This window comes from Macrobrachium nipponense, chromosome 36 (genome assembly GCF_015104395.2).
Source record: "Macrobrachium nipponense isolate FS-2020 chromosome 36, ASM1510439v2, whole genome shotgun sequence".
Taxonomy (NCBI): Eukaryota; Metazoa; Arthropoda; class Malacostraca; order Decapoda; family Palaemonidae; genus Macrobrachium; species Macrobrachium nipponense.
In genome coordinates, this window is record NC_087220.1 from 43,625,278 (window position 1) to 43,646,246 (window position 20,969).

At 34.6% G+C, this 20,969-nt stretch overlaps 2 protein-coding genes across 4 annotated transcripts in view; one reads left to right on the forward strand and one right to left on the reverse strand.

Moving 5' to 3' along the window:
• LOC135203586 (xaa-Pro aminopeptidase 1-like) overlaps positions 1-20,969 on the forward strand; it is a 108,449-nt gene that overhangs the window by 58,191 nt on the left and 29,289 nt on the right. For 2 of the 3 annotated variants that reach the window (XM_064233358.1, XM_064233361.1), the window contains exons 8-17: positions 1,591-1,696; positions 2,170-2,263; positions 2,615-2,761; positions 5,045-5,258; positions 5,904-6,060; positions 6,439-6,515; positions 7,021-7,086; positions 9,550-9,626; positions 10,290-10,382; positions 15,610-16,155. In XM_064233358.1, coding sequence (XP_064089428.1) covers positions 1,591-1,696; positions 2,170-2,263; positions 2,615-2,761; positions 5,045-5,258; positions 5,904-6,060; positions 6,439-6,515; positions 7,021-7,086; positions 9,550-9,626; positions 10,290-10,382; positions 15,610-15,810 — 1,232 coding nt within the window. In that variant the 3' untranslated portion in view covers positions 15,811-16,155. Of the gene's footprint in view, positions 1-1,590; positions 1,697-2,169; positions 2,264-2,614; positions 2,762-5,044; positions 5,259-5,903; positions 6,061-6,438; positions 6,516-7,020; positions 7,087-9,549; positions 9,627-10,289; positions 10,383-15,609; positions 16,156-20,969 lie in introns of those variants that run through there. The other variant, XM_064233362.1, reaches the window with a different exon arrangement.
• The window catches only part of LOC135203587 (CDP-diacylglycerol--glycerol-3-phosphate 3-phosphatidyltransferase, mitochondrial-like), a 100,873-nt gene continuing 88,172 nt past the window's right edge, over positions 8,269-20,969 (reverse strand). Inside the window, exon 10 of the mRNA XM_064233364.1 lies at positions 8,269-8,620. Coding sequence (XP_064089434.1) covers positions 8,576-8,620 — 45 coding nt within the window. The 3' untranslated portion in view covers positions 8,269-8,575. The remainder of the gene's footprint in view (positions 8,621-20,969) is intronic.

Sequence of the window (20,969 nt, forward strand, 5' to 3'; positions counted from 1 at the left end):
GCACATTGTCCTAACTGTTAAGTAATCAAATGCCACCTACCTGGTTCCCCAAGGTCCTAATATGGGTGGGGATGGGGACTGGATGCTGATGCTAAACGTGTACATCTGTTTGGTCTCCTGGACTTTTTGCAAAAACATAATGACCAGAATTTGCCTTTGCTGCTGATTAGTTGTCTTTAAAATTTTACCTGAAAGAAGTCACCCAATTTAAAGGAGACTAATTAGCAGCAAAGGCAAAAGTGCTGGGAATTATGTTTTCGCAAAAAGATGTTTCATCAACATCAGCTGCCTAAGCTTTAATGTATTACTGTTACCGAACAAATACAAAAGAAGCAAACCTAAAACATAACCACTTGATGGAGACGACCAGTTCTCTTAATCTCAAGTTTCTCACCTGGCTTCTGGTCAGGAGAACATAACTGCTTCCTTTAAAGCTCATGTATGGTTAACAGGATGAAAAAATGGAGAATGAAGTCCATAAATCAAAAGCTTTATTTCTATATTAGATCAGTATGGTTCTTGGAGACAATAATTTTCATACCTTTACTATTTATCCTTAAGTACAGCGTTATATCCAGAACGCAAATTTTTAGTGCCATTATCAAATCAGTGTACTATAGTGTGTATTGTAAACTCATGAGACTTTAAAAGAAATGTGATGCAGATGTAGAATGAGAAAGGTAATAATGGTTAAGCCAAAGGGTCAGTGTGAGCTAACTTTATCAGATACTAAAATCATTCATGTCGGTGACATAACAGCATCTTCCTTAAACTATGTATGAATTCGTGATACTCAATTCATTTGACTACATAGTGCTCTAGCCTACCCATTAAACTGCTTTTTGTATCCCCAAATAGTCATAAACTCTTCATCCTCTGATCTTTTGATAAAAAATTCCAAAATGGTCAACCATAAAAAAAAACTATCTGTAAGAATAGACCTTCAATCACTGGCTCTAAACATGAAATATACTAACTGAAGAAGTTACCTAGTGTATGACTACTGGAGAACAGATTCAATGAAACACTTATAATGGCACAAAAGACAAAAGAAATTCATATAAAGTCACTGCAACTGTCCAGCATTAAGTTCAGTAAGTGAATGAATAATACTATTTAGTCGCAGTCCCTCTCCCTAACCCATCCAAGTTGAACTTTTCTTGATTTGGCCAAAAGTTGACTTAATGAAGTCCAGCTAATAATACTTTTCCTGTACATATATTGCCAAATTTTGTTCTGTTCACTTTCATAGCAAACTACCATCAGCAAACTTTAAGGCCGATAAGAAATTTAAAACATATAGAACAATGTCATGAAATTTTTGCATGAAAAGGCATAAATTCTGTTGAAAGTTTTGAAATATTCTATACAGTCCATTTACTCTGTGCTAAATTTTAATCCAGAACAAAATATACATTTAAATACCAGACATTTATCTATCTGTGCCTTCATTTAACTGTCTGGTACTTAGTACTGGTTCTTACTAAATTCTTTATATATGTGCCATAATAATATAATAATTAAAAATATAATATCTTATTTATGAAAATAAGCAGTCTGTTTTGATTTCCAAATTTTCTCTATAAACAGTATTCCGCTCCTACGTAACAGTGACACTCAATGAACTGAACTTGTTTGTATCAACCACCAAAATAAGGAATAATGTACGGGAACATTTTGCTGCTGGCAGCGTCAAGTGAGTAAATTACCATTTATCAATTTTTATTTAATCCAGGGTTAGAATAACATCAAAGTACTACACTCAGAACTACATATAATAAAATAAATTTACTATATGCACTTGATTTCTAATCTAAAGTTGATTCTAGGTAATAAACTTTCTTCAAGCAATTACGTACCATAATGGCAAAAGTTCTTTCATTGTATATAATACCCGCAAATGATTTACATCATATAAACTATGAAAAAAAAATAAGTTTTTTGGATGCTCAGTACAAATACATGAACCAAATTACCTTACCTATCTAAAACTGAACAAAGTAAACTGTCATGAAAATCTAGCTTTTAAAGAACCCTACAAAGGTCAATTTTACTTGTTACTGCAACTTTCAAACCTATCACCAATCGCAGTTCAGCTGCATTGCTTTATCTTTCCTCATATATTAACCCTTTACACATTACAACTACAGTATTCTAATGTAATTCCAGAATCAGTGAATACAATAACTTCTGGGCGCATCTAGCTACAGTAACAGGAATCGTTGTAATACCAGAAGCCAGCTCTTATGCAGTATATTCTAAGGTAAGATAGTGACCAATACAATATTTTTATGCATAAATCTAAGCATACTCAGTGCATTACATTATATACTACGTATACAGTATACAGAAAACACATGGGAATATGTACAACCTAATTACTACTCATTCATCTTTTCTATAAGCACCATTAAGTTTTCAGGCTTGATTTTCCTACAATACTTTAGTGGTAAAATGCATTTTAACTGCTCTCTTTTGTCTTGTGCACTTTGACTGCATCTCTAGTACGTCTAGATATTCTAGGTCTCAATCTTGAGATCAACACCTTGAATTTATTATTCAACGAATTTACTTTACAGTGCATCAATATTATTATATGCCAACAACTTCACAGATAAAGACTGCGTCAAGGTTCATAGAGCCATCTCCTGTTATTCTCATGAAAGCACAGAAGAATGAAGTGGAGATCAAAGGTATGAAAAATGCCCATGTGAAGGATGCCGTTGCCCTATGCGACTTTCTCAGCTTCATGGAGACAGAGGTAAGAACAAACTTATGCAACGGGATTCTTTCCTATGAGGCAAATTACTCAGGATATTTATATTTTGCCATAAAGGGACGTCCATGAGGTCCAACATATTTGGACATTTCTAAGAAATTTAACCCCATAAGGAGCTTATCCTAGCATGACTTCTGTAGTACTAAAATTTCATGGTAGCACCTCTTTTCCTTTAGTTGTCCACTTCAACCGTCATTTGAAAGCAAAACCATCGAAAACGAATCATTGAAACAAGCAAATGAGACAAGAAAATTTTTTACCCAATACTATATAATAATAATATAATGAGATTTCATGATTCACTGCAAACTCAGCTGAAGAATTACTTACTTTTATCTCACGGTAGGCATCTGAACATGTACTATTTAAAAAGTCTGTCTGTCTGTTTTTTTTCCCCCATCGGATTTAGTCAGGTGTAAAGGATAACTTAACCAGACTACTGAACAAAAAATCTTACGTCTCAGCGCTGGCCACAAGGGTTTGCTCTTATGAAATATATACAATAAAAATTTGTGTATGTTTTTTAATAATTCCCACTTTGTAATAAAATTTATACAGTAATTAAATGGACAGAAAAGGTTGGAAATCCTGTCAAAATTTATTTATAGAATTTGGGTCCAATACTCATTACTGATTTCTACTGAAATTTAGCATTTACATAAAATGTTTTATATTATCAATGTTATAATGTACTGCATTTTCCAAAGAGGGGTGGCTATTAAAGTACATACTATTTGTTACATGAGTGTAAAGAGAAAGTCATTATATGTAGGTAATCTTTCTTCATTTTAAACACGTCACAGAGTAAATCTTTCACTTTAGTGTCCAAATAAATGCTTCATAAAGTGTGTCTTTTCAGGTAGTGAGTGCAATAAGTTTTTCTAGTAAAAGCATTGGATGATCCTGGGAACAGTTCATACAAAATAATTAAAAACAAACAAGATATTCCAGTTACGTTCTATACATTCTCAATTTTATGACTAAAATATAAGAGTAGGAAAGCATATGCTTAGTAGTATTTTTACAAACACTTTCTTACGTTGCTAATTTTCAGTACTACACCACACTTTGATTCTGTTGATAAGACTCTTCATAGCTAGACAAACTGCTATTGTAAATTGAGGCGTCCAGTGCTAAAACCCACACTCGCCACAAATTTGAGAAATGCATTTTATCGTACATCTGGAATCCCCTTCGTTTCCTCTTTTGAATGGTGTGAGTGTATATTTTGATGATGAGAATATGGTTCAATTTTGCATTATATAATCTGTACTTTTGTAAACTTTAGCATTAATTTTGCTCATCAGTTTTACAATCAATCATACAGTCAATCAGTCAATCAAATTGTGCACAGTCTAATTTTTTTTTTCACATATAACATCATATTATTGGGGTCCTAAACATTCCAAAAATTCAAACCTGAAGAAAATATCTTTAAAAAATAAAAGAGTTATGGCCTTTTTAAATTTACAAATCTAAAGGCCTTTTTTCTCTATCTTTTAAAATGTGGTGAGTATGGGTTTTAGCGCTGGACGCCTCAATTTTCAGTGTGGCTCTACTTGCATAGCGATTAATCATAATATACAGTGGACCCTCTGTATTTGCGGGGGATGCGTACCAGACCCCCTGCAAATAGCTAAAATTCGTGAATACTTAAAACTCCTCTAAAAATGCTTAGAATTGCCTATTTTGTTACTTCACACACAAGACAAACCCTCTAAAAATGCTTATACCTGAATATTTTAATAGTTTTCTCAGAAAAAGGGCATTTAGTCACAAAATTGATATGAAAATACAGTAATTAGTGAATATTTCTCGGTGAATTATACAGCAAATCGGTGAATTTTCTGCAAATAATGGGTAGATATGATCCATTGAGAAACACGCGAATAGCCAAGTCCGCAAATCTTGAGAACGCCAACACACTGTATAACATTTAACTAATAGGCAGTCCCCGGGTTATGGGCTGCCTCAGCCTACAGTGAATCCTTACTTACAGTGCTTTTCCAAATATGTACTACTATTATATCCCTCATTAAATCAGAGCCAGGTTATGGCTGGTTCTCCTGATAAATAGAATTAGGGCACCGTAAGTGCCATAACTAAAGTCTCTCTATTATCTTATGATGTTCCGGGTTACAGCAATTTCTGACTTACAATACTTCACTGGAACAGAACCCTCAACATAACCCGGGGACTGTTTGCAAACCAAAATAATGATGGTGAATCCATTTTTATTAATGCCTTCATGTTACAACTCCAAAGATCGCCTTGGGCAAACCTTGGACAGAATTATCAGCATCTAGGGAGCTCTCACGGTATCGAGCCATGCAAGAGGGAGCCATGGGAGACTCCTTTGCAACCATCAGTGGATTTGGACCTAATGGTGCTGTTATTCACTATGAACCATCTCTAGAAACTGATGCTAATTTAACATCATCCTCCATTTACCTTCTAGATTCTGGTGGACAGTATTTGGGTAAGATTTCAAGTACTAACATCCTTATTTGAGCATAAAAACTATGCTCCTAAATAAAATCAAATATGTAAATATAATGTTTTGATTTGTAACAGTTTACTTTCATTAATTTGCCTGAAGAAGTAAACTGAATTAAAATAATACTTTTTATAAGATAATACGTAAGCTTACTGATTTTCTTCCTACATATAATAGTGTCCAAATTTAGTATGTTACTTATGAAATGCAAAATCCGACCTGCCACTCATCAATATTCTCACTAATCATGATTGCCAAAAAAAGTTACCTAGTCTTCTAAAAACTAAGAAATACGGAGGAGCAAAAGGCCGATTCATTCAGTAAAGAACTAAAGAGCATCACTGCTCATAAGATAGAACTGAGCTTAAAATCTAAGCATTACAAGAACAAATTCAGTAAGTTGTATTCGACATCTTAAAGTGTAAATAACAATTACAAAGTACTGGACCTAGAATACTGAAAACCAAGCATCAAACTTAAAGAGTCCTATTGTATCAAACATGTAGACATGCATTTTTGTATTCTTAATTTAATCATGATAAACTGTTATTACCATTTTAAAATTATGTATATACAGTACAATAAAAGATATGTATATACAGTACAATAAAAATATCTAACTTCCAGATGGCACCACTGATGTAACTCGCACAATACACTATGGTGAACCCACTCCCCTAATGATTGAGACCTATACACGAGTCCTAATGGGTCATATTGACCTTGCTACAGCTGTGTTTCCAAAAGAAATACTTGATAGCAGAGTTGACATTCTTGCCAGAAAGTAAGTGTACCATGTAATCAAAATGTAATTTAAGTGGGTGGGAGATTACAAATACTTCTATTACATCACTGCAGACTGGGATATGGGCAGCATTAGCATTATCGATTACAACAGAAATCAAACAGCACTTAAAAAACAAACTCTTATTCAATTAATAAACACCCAAAACTGCTAAATAAAAAAAAGCAAGCCTTATGAGCCCCATTCATAACTTGCTTATGGATTCATATTTGTCAGAATTTTTGCATAGTCTAAAGTCACTACCTTCCTTGTAAAATTATCAAGATATAAGGAAATAATATATTTAGAGAATATTGCAATTAGCATGACTGCAGCATACTTTTCTTATAACAAAACACTTATGATGATTTTTTTCAGACCTTTATATGAAATTGGATTAGATTATAATCATGGAACAGGCCACGGGATTGGAATGTTTCTGGGTGTTCATGAAGGTAAGATATGATTAATACTTAGATTTTACTTTGAAAATTTTACAATATTTACACAGACTGCCAAGAGAAACAAAGTTTCTGCTTTTAATGAAAAATCTATCGAGAAAATATGTACTGCCTTTCATTTCAATGAACTTGTATTTTTCTATTCAACTTCTGACACTTTCTACACAGCACGAAAGAATCAGTATCTTTATTAAACTAGACAACTTAAGTTTTAATATTTTCCTACATGCGTACTCTCCTCAGCATTGCTTTTACACTTTTGTAAGTGTATTTTTTTTAAATACAAGTAAACCCCTCAAAGTTACAGTGTACTGGGGAGAGAAGAGGAACGTACTCAGACCTTTGAAAAATCTGGACCTTTATAATTGTTTTGTATTAGGTTATTATATGGCCAAAACAAAAACAGTTTTGCTTGACTTTGCTTGACTATCTCACAATGAAGCTATTTATACTGTAATGATAAAATGGACACAATTATAACAAAACATTTACTTTTCAGCTCCTACCAACATTCGCACCAAGGGAACTGGCAGCCCATTTCAGCCTGGATATTTCTTCTCTGTTGGTAATGCCTCTGAAATATGAGCAAAAGGAAATACCTAGATTACTACTGTACTATACACACTTTTAAAAGAAACATGTTATGTAGTATTGTGTTTCACTGAAGTGCGAACACTTTTAAATATGCCTTTATACCTGAAGCTACTTGGAAATCATAAATGAGAATCTACCACATCAGTGTATTTAGCTGTTACATATATAAAGTACCGCCTGGAATAAGTGTACTTGAGTAGAGTGAAGGAAGAGGAAATTTCATCAATTTTCCAAATGCATGGGTAACTGCTTAGGTACTCAATAGTTCTCTGCTCTCTTTACTGCGCTTTCCTAAATCTGAAGGATTACCAAGACACACTCTGAGAAGTTTACATTTGTCTCTGATGTTATTTTTCTATACTTTATGACTTAATAACTTACATCTGAGCATTTATGGACACTTGTTAGTCTGTGAAAGTGGAATAACTTATTATTATAATTTTCTGGGAAACTACCTACAGTTTTTTTAAAGAATTATCATAATGATGGACCTGTCATAAGTTTACACATGAAGATAGTAATAGGCTTTGACATATATCAGTAAGATACATATAAAGCATGACCTTAATACGTTCTCATAACTGGGTGACCTGTAAATTATTATACATACATACATACATACATTATATATATATATATATATACAGGCAGTCCCCGGGTTACGACGGTCTCGGCTTATGACATTCCGAGGTTACAACGCTTTTCAATTATATTCATCAGAAATTATTTCCAGGGTTACAACGCATGTTCCAGAGTTACGGCACCTACAAACGCTGATCTGGCAGATGAAATATGACACCAAAAATGCAAAATAATCAATATTTAAAGGTTTTTTTGATGAAAAATGCAATAAGAATGCAGTTTACATAGTTTTGAATGCACCTAAAGCACTAAAAGTAAGGTTTTCTTAGGATTTTTGACAATGTTCCAGCTTACGACGATTTTCGGCTTACAAAGCGTCTCAAGAACGGAACCCCCGTCGTAACCTGGGGACTGCCTGTATATATATATACATATAGTATATATATCTATATATATACTAAATATATATAGAATACAGCATATTATAGTAAATATTATTATATATAATTATTATGTACCATGACGTAATTTAAACAAGCTAAAGCATAGGAAATAATGCTACTTGAATGCTACCACATCCTGAAATGGTGGCTTTCAGTAGTAAAGACAGAGACAAGTAAGTTCCAAAATCAATGGACTCTCCCTGCTTTTTCCAAAATTGTTACCAAAGACCTGCCTTTACCTAGAGCAACTGAAGCCATGTAACAAATGCAGTAATACACATCTATGATATAAATATCGTACAGTACGTAAATACATATACATACCTCTAGCATCAAGCATCTTCAAGATCTTCAGAAGGAGATATCCTCTTTCAACTTTAAGGCAATAGTACTCATGAAGACTAATCACTGATGGACTTCAGTCTACATGAAGGTTCATTTAACCTTCCTACCTGCATGTCCTCTAATCTTCATGTAGATCTACAAAAATTGGATCTTCCTTAGTTCTGCTCACAAAGCTGCTCTAGGTCTAAATTGCAAAAAGTGCCACTAAAACATCATGACTAATCTGGCAATATATATTCTGATTACTGAGTCTGGCTACAAGAAAGTAATACTTATATATAAGTAATTGAATAATTACTGCATACTAACTTTCCTAAGGCCTCCACAAAGTAATGAGAGCACAGAAAACAGAAACTACTTTTACAGAGAGGGAGCAATGAAAATTCGATATTTTCTCTTTGCAATCTCACTTACTACTTACATATGTATAGTATAGTATAAAGTAGCAGTTTGCACCTTTAAGAACCCAGTTAGAAAATGCACTGCAGTTTTTCTATCATTGGCATCATTTCCCAGCTAGTGTAGACAATGAAGGCATCTTTAATGTTTGTGCTTTAGTTTCAAGTGCCTTTTGCAAAAACAAACATGATACAGTTTCCTTATTTTTAAATGAATAGCTATACACAGAATTATAATTAAATTGAATCCTAAGAGTACTATGCCCATCTAATGTTCATAAGCATAAATAAGTAAATTTGCCTTAACTGTAACAACTTGTATTACAATATCTGCAGTAGTGCACTTGAACACAGTTATGCAAATCAAGGATATAATGCAGTCTAAATGTTAACTAAAATTAATAATTATTGTCAAGACAACAAAACAAAATTGTTCCGTTTCATTGTAACTCATTACCAAAATTTCCAATAAAAATATATGTAAATAGATCAACATTTGCATTGTTTATACTGTACATAAATAAATAAGCATATAAATTCATTCTGTTTAAGCATACTGTACTGTAAAATTCCATATACTTTTCTAGTAGTCATGGCTTCAAAAAGTAAAAAACACTGAATAATCCTCATAACTAAAATAAACAAGAAAATTTAATCAATTTGCAGAGCCTGGGTACTACCAAGATCATGAATTTGGCATTCGCCTTGAAAACATAATGATGGTGATAGAAAAGGATACAAAGGTAAGTAATAAAATGTGTAAGATGTTTACATTTTCCACCATTGAGTGATTTATTAGTGGTTTGTTCGTGTATGCTATCTCATAGAAATAGGGCTTTGTAACAGTTGCACTTCAATACAGTATAATGAAACCAAGTAGTAAAAGGAGAAAATGTAAAGACATTAATGAAAAGGTATATCATCAATTCCTTTTTGTTAAGATGGGCAACAACTGATAATATTGAACATCTTCCAATGAATAAATCCAATTGCATTTAAATTCTTAATGCATACATTATCACAAATGAAAGTATTTTGAGCTAAATAAAAATGGCTTTATCAAAAAATATTTTTCCATCCTCCTAGTCTCTGCACACTTTATCAATGAGATTTCCCATATGTTTAAACTAACAAGAGTAAAAAAAAGAGGAACAGTAACTAATAACTTCCTTGCTGTCTTGATTGGTTTGCTATTTTTATTTTCTGCTAAAAATACTGACTTTCAAGGATAAGTAGATCACTTACAGCAGCCTCTCTCCTCATTAGATTACAACTTCAAGATATACATACGATACTTCTTTTTCAACTGAAATATTCTAATACCCGTACATTACATATAAAACTATCATACAATATAATCTTCCCCGAATAAAAATAAACTTGACAAGAACCTCAATATTTTTCAGTACTCAACAAAGCCAATGTTTGCCTTTGAACCTGTGACTCTGGTGCCTTTTGAAGCAAAGTTAATTGATACAATACTTCTCAACAAAATGCAGGTAAGCTCCACCATAAGAGTGTAAGTTGTTCCTTGAAAACTAGTTAAATGTACTGTACTGTATACTTAACCAGAAAAAAAGCTTCTCTTTAAATTTCATCAAGCACTGTAAAATACCGTAAGGCATAAAATTACTGGTATATCAATAAGATACTCCAAGATATCAAACAATTAAGAACATTATGCTTATTACCAAGACAACAGAGTGCTAAAAAAAAAAACAGTGGATAGATTTGCAAGAACTTTCCAGTAAGCTGGTGGTCAGTCTCCCTCATACTAAAATATCTTTCCTCTTAATTTTATGTGAAGATCAGAGGTGCGTGCTAATCAAAAGGGATGGGAGTAAGGCATCCCAATAGAAGTAATGGGTTTGTATTTATGAAACTAATAAGTTTCTGTCTATAAAACTAAGGTTGTTTAATAAGTTTTGGTTAATACAAGCTTAATGCCCCAGAGCTATTTAACGTTCAAGTTCATCATCTGACTAGTGAATACTATCAAGTCTGTATTTGGCATCTGTAATTCAATACAAATTTATGGTTAGGACTTAGGATTACTTACCTATATATATTTCATAGCTGCACTAAGGAATAACACTTGAGATTACCATAAGACTTATTACAGGCCAAATAACTATGCAACTTACTTTTCTTTGACAAATGGTTGTTGGTTGACATAAAAAGTACTCAATTTCAAAAGCACAGTGTAAAGACATGCTATAACACTTTTCTCAGGAGTTTCCAGGTTACACAGGTCTCACTTACTGATGGTGGAGGCCTGTCCTGAACTGTAAAAAGTTCTAAAAGGAGAACATCATCGGAAGAATTCCAAGGTGAAGTTTCTGGGCTAAAGCGCTAGTGAGAATGCTAAACAGGCCTTTATATCCTACTTGCTGCTGCCTGCTAACTCTTGCTGTCATAGGGATCAATGAATAGCTTCCAGATATGACGATCAGTGCTAGGTGGGTGTTGTGTAACTGAATGAAATGAGACTAAAGTAGTCCCTGCTGAGCCAAATAGGAAGACCAACTGATGTGTCTGGGACAGGCCTACACATGTCCTAACCTATGGAAGCATCAGTAAGCAAGGCTTGGACATAATTATACATTATTGTGTATCCTCACTTCAGCCAGAATCATAGGAACACTAGGCACGATCCCAAGATCCCTGAAAAGGAATCTAGAAAAACTAGAGGCTGAAGTAGCTCCAGGACTAATGCAGAAGAGTGTGATCCTAGAAACGGCGCACATACTAAGAAAAGTGATGGACTCCTAAGAAGGCAAGATGCAACCCGGAACCCCACACTATCAATACCACCCAGTCGAATTGGAGGACTTTGATAGAGCAAAAAAATAAATAATAAAAAAATAAATAAATAATAATAATAATAATAATAATAATAATAATAATAATAATAATGAGAGGGGGTCTGCTTCCTAATATATTAATAATAATAATAATAAAAATAATAATAATAATAATAAGGAGTGGGTTAGGTCGTCAATAGACTTAAGTCAAGTTAAGCAACATTGGGGCTGGTCAGTCGTTGGATGGGTGACCGCTCTCCTCGGCGTTGATTCCTTGGGAAAGGATCTTTACCATAATGTCCTCAGTCTACTCAGCTGTAAATGAGTACCTATCCCTGATGGGGTAGGGTCCAGCTATGGGTTAAATAGCAAAACTCAGCAATGATGGAAAGAAATGAAGGAATAAACGACAACGACGTAAATGGAACTTCTGGCAACAGAGGAGCTTCGTCCGGCAACCAGGTATTCAACCCAATTGAAGGGGAAGACGGTCAGGTACTTGGAGGTCGTCATCCAGCAACTGATCACCACAACGAAAGTAATCAACAGCCTGAGATTGGAGCTACAGAAGCAAAAAGGAAGAAATGGACAAGAGAAGAAAATAAGGAAATATGGAGATGCTACATCAGAAGCAACCCGACGGAGAGCGGATATAGAAGAAGGTTGGTCAACATCTGGAATGAGAGGAATAACACCCCCCAAACAGAGCAGAGGCTGGCAGACCAAGTAAGGAACATAAAGAAAAAGAACTGGCTCTCCCCAACAGAAAGAGAAGAACTGGAAAGGGAAATGTCACACGACAACGAATTACACGAAGACGAACTGAGAGACGATGCCACAGAAGACGACAGGGAGGATGAGGTATCAAACAACGACACACGAAGAAACACCGACGAAGTAATAGAGAGGACGGAATGGGTAGAAAAGATTAGACAATGGATGGAGCCAGATACAGAGAGAACAAAGATCCCCTCCATGAAAGCCTACAACACCAAGAAATTAAGGGAGAAAACAAGTGAGGTCAATGAAATAATGGGCATAATACACACCACCAGTATCACAGAAACAAATAACTTGACATATGCAGGAGCAAGATTAGTAGCAGAACTGATGGGGATTCGAACAACAACACCACCAGCACAACCAACCCAACAGAAACCAAAACAGCAACCTCCTTGGAAAAGGCGCCTGGAAAAGCAAATCATGGTGATGAGATCTGACTTGAGTAAACTGAAAGAGATGGCAGAAAAAAGGCTATGAAGCAAAAAAACAAGGGAGGAACTCGACGAGAAATACAAAGTACAAGAGAGGGGACTAAACAACACAATAGAAGATGTAAAACAGAGGCTTAAGGCCAAAGCACATAAGATCCAACGGTATATGAACAGGAATAAGGGATACCAACAGAACAAACTATTCGGAACCAACCAGAAAAGACTATACAGCCAACTAAGAGGGGAAGACAACCACCCAGAAATTCCTGAAGCCGAACCAAGTAAGAGACTCTGGGAAAACATATGGAGCAATCCGGTATCACACAACAAATATGCAACATGGCTCCAGGAAGTCAAGGAAGAAGAAACAGAGAGAATAAAACAAAGATTCACAGAGATCACGACAGACACAGTCAGACACCAACTAAAGAAAATGCCAAACTGGAAAGCCCCAGGTCCCGATGAAGTCCATGGATACTGGCTCAAAAACTTCAAGGCCCTACACCCACGAATAGCAGAACAACTCCAGCATTGTATCTCAAATCACCAAGCACCCAAATGGATGACCACAGGAAGAACATCCTTAGTACAAAAAGACAAGAGTAAGGGAAATATAGCCAGTAACTACAGGCCTATCACCTGCCTACCAATAATGTGGAAGTTACTAACAGGTATCATCAGTGAAAGGCTATACAACTATCCCCCACCAACAGAAAGGCTGCAGAAGGAAGTGTAGGGGCACAAAAGACCAGCTCCTGATAGACAAAATGGTAATGAAGAACAGTAGGAGAAGGAAAACCAACCTAAGCATGGCATGGATAGACTATAAGAAAGCCTTCGACATGATACCACACACATGGCTAATAGAATGCCTGAAAATATATGGGGCAGAGGAAAATACCATCAGCTTCCTCAAAAATACAATGCGCAACTGAAATACAATACTTACAAGCTCTGGAATAAGACTAGCAGAGGTTAATATCAGGAGAGGGATCTTCCAGGGCGACTCACTGTCCCCACTACTCTTCGTAGTAGCCATGATTCCCATGACAAAAGTACTACAGAAGATGGATGCCGGGTACCAACTCAAGAAAAGAGGCAACAGAATCAACCATCTGATGTTCATGGACGACATCAAGCTGTATGGTAAGAGCATCAAGGAAATAGATACCCTAATCCAGACTGTAAGGATTGTATCTGGGGACATCAGGATGGAGTTTGGAATAGAAAAATGCGCCTTAGTCAACATACAAAAAGGCAAAGTAACGAGAACTGAAGGGATAAAGCTACCAGATGGGAGCAAACATCAAACACATAGATGAGACAGGATACAAATACCTGGGAATAATGGAAGGAGGAGAAAAAAAACACCAAGAGATGAAGGACACGATCAGGAAAGAATATATGCAGAGACTCAAGGCGATACTCAAGTCAAAACTCAACGCCGGAAATATGATAAAAGCCATAAACACATGGGCAGTGCCAGCAATCAGATACAGCGCAGGAATAGTGGAATGGACGAAGGCAGAACTCCGCAGCATAGATCAGAAAACCAGGAAACATATGACAATACACAAAGCACTACACCCAAAAGCAAATACGGACAGACTATACATAACACGAAAGGACGGAGGGAGAGGACTACTAAGTATAGAGGACAGCGTCAACATCGAAAACAGAGCACTGGGGCAATATCTGAAAACCAGTGAAGACGAGTGGCTAAAGAGTGCATGGGAAGAAGGACTAATAAAAGTAGACGAAGACCCAGAAATATACAGAGACAGGAGAAAGACAGACAGAACAGAGGACTGGCACAACAAACCAATGCACGGACAATACATGAGACAGACTAAAGAACTAGCCAGCGATGACAATTGGCAATGGCTACAGAGGGGAGAGCTAAAGAAGGAAACTGAAGGAATGATAACAGCGGCACAAGATCAGGCCCTAAGAACCAGATATGTTCAAAGAACGATAGACGGAAATAACATCTCTCCCATATGTAGGAAGTGCAATACGAAAAATGAAACCATAAACCACATAGCAAGTGAATGCCCGGCACTTGCACAGAACCAGTACAAAAAGAGGCATGATTCAGTGGCAAAAGCCCTCCACTGGAGCCTGTGCAAGAAACATCAGCTACCTTGCAGTAATAAGTGGTACGAGCACCAACCTGAAGGAGTGATAGAAAACGATCAGGCAAAGATCCTCTGGGACTATGGTATCAGAACGGATAGGGTGATACATGCAAACAGACCAGACGTGACGTTGATTGACAAAGTCAAGAAGAAAGTATCACTCATTGATGTCGCAATACCATGGGACACCAGAGTTGAAGAGAAAGAGAGGAAAAAATGGATAAGTATTAAAGATCTGAAAATAGAAATAAGAAGGATATGGGATATGCCAGTGGAAATCGTACCCATAATCATAGGAGCACTAGGCACGATCCCAAGATCCCTGAAAAGGAATCTAGAAAAACTAGAGGCTGAAGTAGCTCCAGGACTCATGCAGAAGAGTGTGATCCTAGAAACGGCACACATAGTAAGAAAAGTGATGGACTCCTAAGGAGGCAGGATGCAACCCGGAACCCCACACTATAAATACCACCCAGTCGAATTGGAGGACTGTGATAGAGCAAAAAAAAAAAAAATAATAATAATAAAATATAAATAAATAAACTGAAAATTTAATTCATTTCTTTGCAGTGTGATTGGCTGAACGGTTACCATGAAAAAGTCCTTAATGTGGTTGGTAAAGAACTATTGACTCAAAATAGAAAGGAAGGCTACAATTGGCTCGAAACAAAAACAAAACAATTGCACTGTTCAGCTCCTGGAACTTTGACAATATCTTTGTTACTACTATTGGTTACACTCTACATTTCCACTATCCACCAGAGATACTGACCCCTTCAGATTCTTGGGAGTGTCTACTCTTTGTCTGGAATAAAGCACAGTTCTCGCTTACAACTAATGAGCTTAAAACTAATCTTTCTTCATTACTTGCAGTTGATTAACGTCTTGTAATTTAGTGCTGATTTTGGTTCCATTCAATGGCTGAATATGCTAATTTTGGCCTCATTTTAACCTAAATATCCAGACTTTGATTCCCATTTATAATTGAATAATTGTACTGTACTTTGATTTGGTAGGTTTAAAAGTAAAAATATGTAGCATGATTAAAAACTCAGACACAATGTTAGATGAGAAAATAAAATTTTTAACATTTGAAAATAAAAAATAAAAAAATAAGACTACAAATCTTTTTGTATGCAAAAGTATACATTTCCTTTATATATATATATATATATATATATATATATATATATATATATATATAATATATATATATATAATATATAAAAATGTATATCATCCAACAAGAGGTCGAGACTAGTCCCCATCATGTAACAGGTGAAGAGGCAAAACAGCTCAATATATTTTGAATAAAACTGTACAATGGTTGAATTTGCAATGCATGTTTATCAATCAATCTCTCCTTTGCACATACTTCAGTGGACAATAAAGTATTGAGCTGTTTTGCCTCTTCATCTATATATATCTATATATCTATCTATATATATATATATATATATATATATATATATATATATATATATATATATATATATATATATATATATATATATATATATATATGAAGTATATAAAACGTGATGCTATGTATAAATAAACGTTTTTACCACGGAGGAAAAAATGAAAAGCGAGAAAGCCAAGAACTTTCGGTCTAGCACGACCCTTTACTCAGGCACAACTGATCATACAGAGGAAAAACATAGAAAAAGTAGGCTTAATATCCAAACTGACATTACAAGATTAGCAATAAGGTCGATTTCACTCTACAGAAACGAGGAAACGCTTGAGGGCAAGATTAGCGTTTTTTAGGCAGCCACATCTTGGAGGAGAACACACGTGGTCAACAGATGATTCATCCAGTAAACAATACATTTTGAAGAAACAAGGAGGCATATACGACTTACTACCATGAAATTTACAAAAATGAGTCAAAAGACGAAAAAAGGATATAAATATATCGAGCGAGCGAGAGAGAGAGAGAGAGAGATAATAACTATATACATGTGGGACTCGAGGTATGCTAATTAAGAAGCCCCGTAACAAATAACATTTACAAAATTCCTTGTAAGGATTGCCCCTCTTTTTACGTTGGTCAGTCAAGTAAAAATTTATGTGTACGTATTAAGCAGCATATGTATTTAGTTAGAACAGCCCAGACTTCAAATGCACTGTTTAGCCATCTGAGTGAAAAATCTCATTGTATAAATTGGGGCAATACCTCTGTAACTGCTAGATCTAATGATTATATTTCAAAAAATTTACTGGAATCAGCAATTATACAAATCACTAATAAAAACAACCTAAATCTTAGTCTGGGACTGTACCATTTGGACCCTTATATTTGTAAAATGTTTATGAAGGACCTTAAAATAAATGAACTACTAATTAATTAGTCCTACATGTATATAGTTATTATCTCTCTCTCTCTCTCTCTCTCTCTCTCTCTCTCTCTCTCTCTCACTCGATATATTTATATTCTTTTTTCGTCTTTTCACTCATTTTTAGGAACATTTTTGTAAATTTCATGGTAGTAAGTCGTATATGCCTCCTTGTTTTTTTCAAAATGTATTGTTTTCTGGATCTGTTGACCGCGTGTGTTCTCCTCCAAGGTGTGGCTGCCTATAAATCGCTAATCTTGCCCTCAAGCGTTTCCTCGTTTCTGTAGAGTGAAATCGACTTTATTGCTAATCTTGTAATGTCAGTTTGGATATTAAGCCTACTTTTACTATGTTTTTCCTCTGTATGATCAGTTGTGCCTGAGTAAAGGGTCGTGCAAAACCGAAAGTTCTTGGCTCTCTCGCTATTTCATTTTTTCCTCCGTGGAAAAACCTTTATATATATATATATATATATATATATATATATATATATAATATATATATATATATATTGTAGGAAGCCCACAAAAATTCGGAAAAAAATTGAAAGTTTTTATTTAAGCTTTCGGAGAGTACATTCTCTCCCTCTTTCAGAAAGAGAAATAAAAGTTACATAAACTGAAAACAACGGTCAAGGTAAAAGAAATAACATACAAGCATATGGTTGTATCAGAATAACTGCCCTACGGTGGTTTGCCAATCTTGTTTAACAACTTAGCTACACTAACTACATGCTTTGTCATAATTGCATTACAGAAAAGGTCCAGTTTAAAATTACTCTTATATATATTCATAGCGTCAACATTTTGGATTAAAATAGATTCTAAAAGTTTTCTTTTTTCAGTGTTATTAACAACCTTTATGTTTTTCATTTTGTCTAGGTTAACCATATGATTTTTACTTTGTCTATGTTGAAACAGGGCGTTGTTTTCATCACCTTTCCTTAATGAGTCACGATGTTGTCTTTTTCTTCTGTCAAAATCAATCGTTTCACCTATATCAGTTTTATTACACTCTTGACAGGGAATTTCGTAAATGCATCCTTGTGTTTTGTCTACATTTTTAACATTATTTGTTAAGTACTTTTTAACAGTGTTTGTATTCTTATATACTGGGACAATGTTGCAAAATTTCAAATATTCGTTTAAAAGTCCAGGGTTTGCTTTGGTTTGTGGTAAGACTAAAACACTATTATTATTACCTAGGAAGCTCCTTTTCTCCCTTGCTACATAATATATTCTACGTGCCTTAAAATGCGCCCTTTGAATAAAATTTGTATTGTAACCAAGTACAGTGAAAACATTTTTGATATGATTGATTTCAGTATCTAAAAATTCAACATCACAAAGTTTATACGCTCTCAAGAATATATTAGAAATAACACCTATTTTGACATCGTCTGAATGGAAAGAAAAAGCATGGATATATGACTCTGCATGGGTCGGTTTTCTATATACTGCATATTTAATCCTATTATCTTCTGAACGACATAATAAAGTGTCTAAGAAAGGTAACCTGTTATTATTCTCATTTTCTACTTTAAATTTGATACACTGGTGTAAGTTATTCAGTTGAGTTAGTAAATCTTCAACATTAATAAAATCTGGAATCAAAGCAAAAATATCGTCAACATAGCGAAACCAAACAATTGGAAAGTTAAAAATGGTGGGTAAAACTTCAGTTTCAAAAGAATATGTACAGAAGAATATGATGGACACGCATCAAGTAGGGCTGAAGCCAGTAGATTAAAAGATAGGCGACGAAGTCTATATTAAGGAGGAAGTAAGAAGTGGTATTAGTTATAAGTTAGCCACTAATTCACAGGAGCATACAAGGTCGAAGATGTACAATAGACAAAGTAAAAGTGAAGAAGATGAATGATCGAATACCTTTCTCATATGTTAAATCATTTGAAGAAGAAGGCCTTCGGGCAGATAAAGATAAGGTCAAGAGAAAACAAAGAGGTTGAAAACCTGAAGTGACTGCAGTCGGAAGAAATTTCAGAAGAAAGGCCTAGGCATAACCTAAGGTAAAGAAGAATCACTTTTCAGTGAAGGTCAAGAACAAACCCCGTACCAGGGTAAAGTCAAAAGAATTAAAAGGAGATGAAGAACTCCATGTGACTGGAGAAGCCAGTAGTAGTCCCAGAAGAAGGACTAGGTACAACCTAAGAATTAGAAGATTCATTTTTAGTGATATAAAGACAAACCCATTGATTCATCCTATTATTCCCATGTATTTATTTTTTATTGCTAAGTTTACCTTCACCGGTCGACATAGGAATATTTTTTTTTTTTATTTGTTGCATTTCTTACTTTAATTGGTTGGTTTTGTTGCAAAATTTCGGGGTTATCCGCGGTAACTTCGAACTTAATGTTTCTTTGAGCTGAAGGGGAATATTTAAGTGACAAGTGTACGAAATTAACAGTTCATTGCGTAGTATAAGAATTTCAAGAAGTTTATTAAGTTTAACTGTTCCATAAGAACACTTTCAGAATTAAAAGAATAAAGACGAAGGGGTTACGATAGATATTAGGTGATTTTAAGATAAGGGAATTCGTTTCAGAAATTATTCAGATTTTGATAGGGGTAATTAACACACTCACTTTGTTTAATCCCTAAGAGGTTGATTGATGGAAACTCACTAACAAGATATTAATGGATGAAAACTTATTAACAAGATATTAGTTGTTGAAAACTTACTGACAAGATACTGATTGGTGAAGAAACCTTCAAGTATCAACCTATAACCAGTTCCTTTAACCGAGTTGCCAGTTTTGTTTTAGTATCAAGCAGTAAAGTTAAAAGGTTTAATGTACAAAGTTACTCAGAATTACGGAAAGAAAGTCCAATGAAAATTTGTATGAACACATACACAATCTTAGTAGGAAGTCAAGGAAACACTTGTTAACTCACAACTACTCAAGGATATTATCTCCCAGGACTTGTCCCCAAGTAGCAGATCACAGCATCGATTAAGAAGTCATCAAGTGTCGTCAACAAGGAACGAAATTTATTTTTTTATTAAAGAAAGGCAATATCCACCTAGACAGAATAGGACAGAGGACTGAACCAGTAAAATAATGTAACTTTGATAGAATTATCTTTTTTTTTTTTTTTTTTGCTTCTACCATGCATTTATATAACTTATGTGACTTAAGGGTTTATTCATGTTTAACCTTCAGTTTTCTTTTTTTTTTTGGTGATTTATTTAAGTTTGCATTCAGTTTTCATGTTTCTTAATGTGATTTACTCATATTTAAATTCAATTTTGATGTTTATTTTAATATTACTTAATCAAGGATTTATTCAGGTTTATATTCAGTTTTGATATCTCTTAATGCTACTTGAGGATTTATTCATGTTTGTATTCAGTTTTGATGTTTCCTTTAAAATTACTTAATCAAGAATTTATTCATGGTTACATTCAATTTTGATGTTGCCCTTAACTTTACTTAATCAAGGATTTGCTCATGTTTATATTCAGTTTTGAGGTTTTTAAGTTAAAGTTTCAATATGATTTCCAAGAAGCAAAAGTTAGGAGTCCTCTTGTAGGTATAATATTTGCTTCAGCTTAGTTAGAGCTGTCGG